At 40.8% G+C, this 2,500-nt stretch overlaps 1 protein-coding gene across 1 annotated transcript in view; it reads right to left on the bottom strand.

Annotated features, from left to right (window-relative positions):
• The window catches only part of LOC138041207 (uncharacterized), a 5,673-nt gene that overhangs the window by 2,913 nt on the left and 260 nt on the right, over nt 1–2,500 (bottom strand). Inside the window, exons 1-3 of the mRNA XM_068886978.1 lie at nt 2,381–2,500; nt 1,917–2,044; nt 1–13 (exon numbers count right to left, since the gene is read on the bottom strand). The exon at nt 1–13 is cut by the window's left edge and continues 164 nt beyond it; the exon at nt 2,381–2,500 is cut by the window's right edge and continues 260 nt beyond it. Of these exons, the coding sequence (XP_068743079.1) occupies nt 1–13; nt 1,917–2,040 (137 nt within the window). The 5' untranslated portion in view covers nt 2,041–2,044; nt 2,381–2,500. The remainder of the gene's footprint in view (nt 14–1,916; nt 2,045–2,380) is intronic.

Raw genomic sequence — 2,500 nt, 5'->3', positions numbered from 1 at the left:
GTCTTTTCAATTTCTGTAGGGAGATCGAAGGAATTAAGCGGCAACTTCGTCAGAGTGGTGTAGTTACTTTGCCGCGTGGCGGGAATTATTCACCCTGCACAGTCTTCTAAGAAGTCATGCCATGCGGTTAAATCCCGTTCTGACAACTAATTGATTTTATGCACAATAGGTAGAACATATAGGGTTCTTGAATGTGGATTTTTCATGCAAGACTGTTACTTTTATTCATTTTTTTACTCTGGCTTACGACTCCAAAACTACAGACCACTTTCATAAATTGCGACCACATTTACATTCTTTTGCATTTAGGTGAATTAGACCTAAGGCCCTCATTTTGAAACAAACGTTCTTTTGAAATTTGCTCGTCGTAGCGAGACTAGAAAGGTTTATTAGTATTTATCTCTTACTAACACCGAGGAATATTTTATTTGGCCGCCATTATGAAAGAGGTCTATATTCACAAAGCTTCAAAATTTGGTTTTTACCTCAAGGTTAACGTATTGATGAAGTACCTGCCTTCCACAAATAGGGAGCTTAATTCCGAACGGCAACCGGACGGGAATAAACGTTAGTTTTTTTGATATCTCGTCGAGAATGCTGAAATTAAAGTAGCATTTCCGAGCCTCAAGATTTCAAAATTTCTGGCGGAGAATTCCCTCAGAACTACCAGTTAGCCTCCCCTCCCCCCCTTCCCAATACAAAATACGCTCCGCCGTCCCAGTTCCCTATGTTTCATACCCTCGCTAAAGAAAAGAACGCCTGATCGCAGGTAACAGTACGTCTGTCTGTTTATTCCGGGCAGCAACCTTGTTTGCTTATTTTGCTTAAATATCTGGGAGACACTACTTTCGGGGCATGCGAAATGTTCACCTTGTCTCCAAGACGTGGCGTGCTTTTAAAGCTCCCTAATTTGTTTGGACGCACGTCCTAAACACTGTATTGCACTGATGCGTTTTTCTAGGCCAAGAATAATACTTGCCAGAAAGTATCGAAACAACTTGGGTTCGCATTTTACTTAAGCCCATGCTTTTCTTGGTCACTGTCTCTGCAGTCCAATTACTTTGGATCCTGAGACGCGTGATTTTGCCCATTCGAAGCGCTGCATACGGTTTCAACACTTGCTTCAACATGCATTCAACACTTTGTTGAACCAAATATTCGGTGCGTTTGAACAGGTCGTCCAACATTATTGAAAGCGTAAAAAATGTCGAAAGCTTGTTGAAAGCGTGTTCGATCAAGTTTAAATCTGTTTAAACTTTCATTCAAACATCGATTCAACTTTTCCTTTGTTCTGGAAAATGTTGAATGGTGTTGAAGTCGTTTGAACACTGTTCAACACTTGTCGAACACACGCAGGCTCACATCAGGCCGCAAAAGTCAATGTGGCGTAGTTTATCTGGACGAGAGAGACTGGTTTCTGGTTCTTAGTTCCTCGCAATCATATTTCGCGAAAGTGTTGGTTCTTTTGTTAGCGAATTGGAGCCGTTTAAAGGGTCTCCGCACAACTTTGTTTTTTGCGTCCAACATTTGCCCAACATCCTTTCAACTTTTGTTGAACGAATGTTGGTCAAATGTCGAAACCGTTTACAGTACGACGCGCCTTACCGTGGCCACCTAACAAAGGTTTTTAAAACTTATACGCCAATCAGAGTGTGCGAACTTGATTGACAGTCACCCCTCCTTGCAAAGTTTGCACGGTTGTAAGTTGAATACCGTTGCATAACCATTGCATGGGTTATTGAGTTCTCGTACTTACACCCAGTTGTCAAATGTGAAAGTTTGTTGGGTGGCCACGGTAAGGCGCGTTGCACTGTAAACGGGCCTTTACGTTGCTTCCATTCATGAGTGTGACGCGCTGTGAAGCTTGCTCTTCATACTATATTGCAAAGGTCTATTATTTAGGGAGTTATTGTTACCTTTATTGCTCGCGGCAACTTTTCCCTCTTTGTTAGCATTATTTACTTTGGATTGGGATGACTGTGCTAAAATGACTGTGGCTATCATCATCTTCAAACATACCATCCCTCGAACAGTGGCCATTATTCTACAAACAATATGAAAATCATTCTGTAGTAATAAGACATTCTGCTACAGTTATACGTGCGATCAAACTTGCGAAACGTACAAGCTTTTATCATGGCCATAATTAAATCAAAACCGAATCCACGGTACGTACGGGCACATCGAGCGATAAATTCATTGAGCTTTGCTTGCCACGGAATCCTAAGAAGAATTTCACCTTCATGATATCACGATTACTTGATAATCAGTAGCTGCAGACATTGTATAGCATTAATACAAAAAAAAAAATTGTTTTTTCCACGTAATTTTCAACGGCAGTCACTTATGAAATTAAAATTAAATCAAAGGGTATATATACCTTCACAATCAACGAAAACACTTCAATCACACCAACAATTAGATCTCCAAGCACGAGGGAATAATCAGTCAATCCATTCCAAGGCGTCGTCTGGTGTGATCAGCTCTTTCAAAATTTTGA

The sequence above is a fragment of the Montipora capricornis genome, chromosome 3, assembly GCF_036669925.1.
Source record: "Montipora capricornis isolate CH-2021 chromosome 3, ASM3666992v2, whole genome shotgun sequence".
NCBI lineage: Eukaryota > Metazoa > Cnidaria > Anthozoa > Scleractinia > Acroporidae > Montipora > Montipora capricornis.
This window is presented reverse-complemented; position numbering and strand designations above follow the sequence as displayed.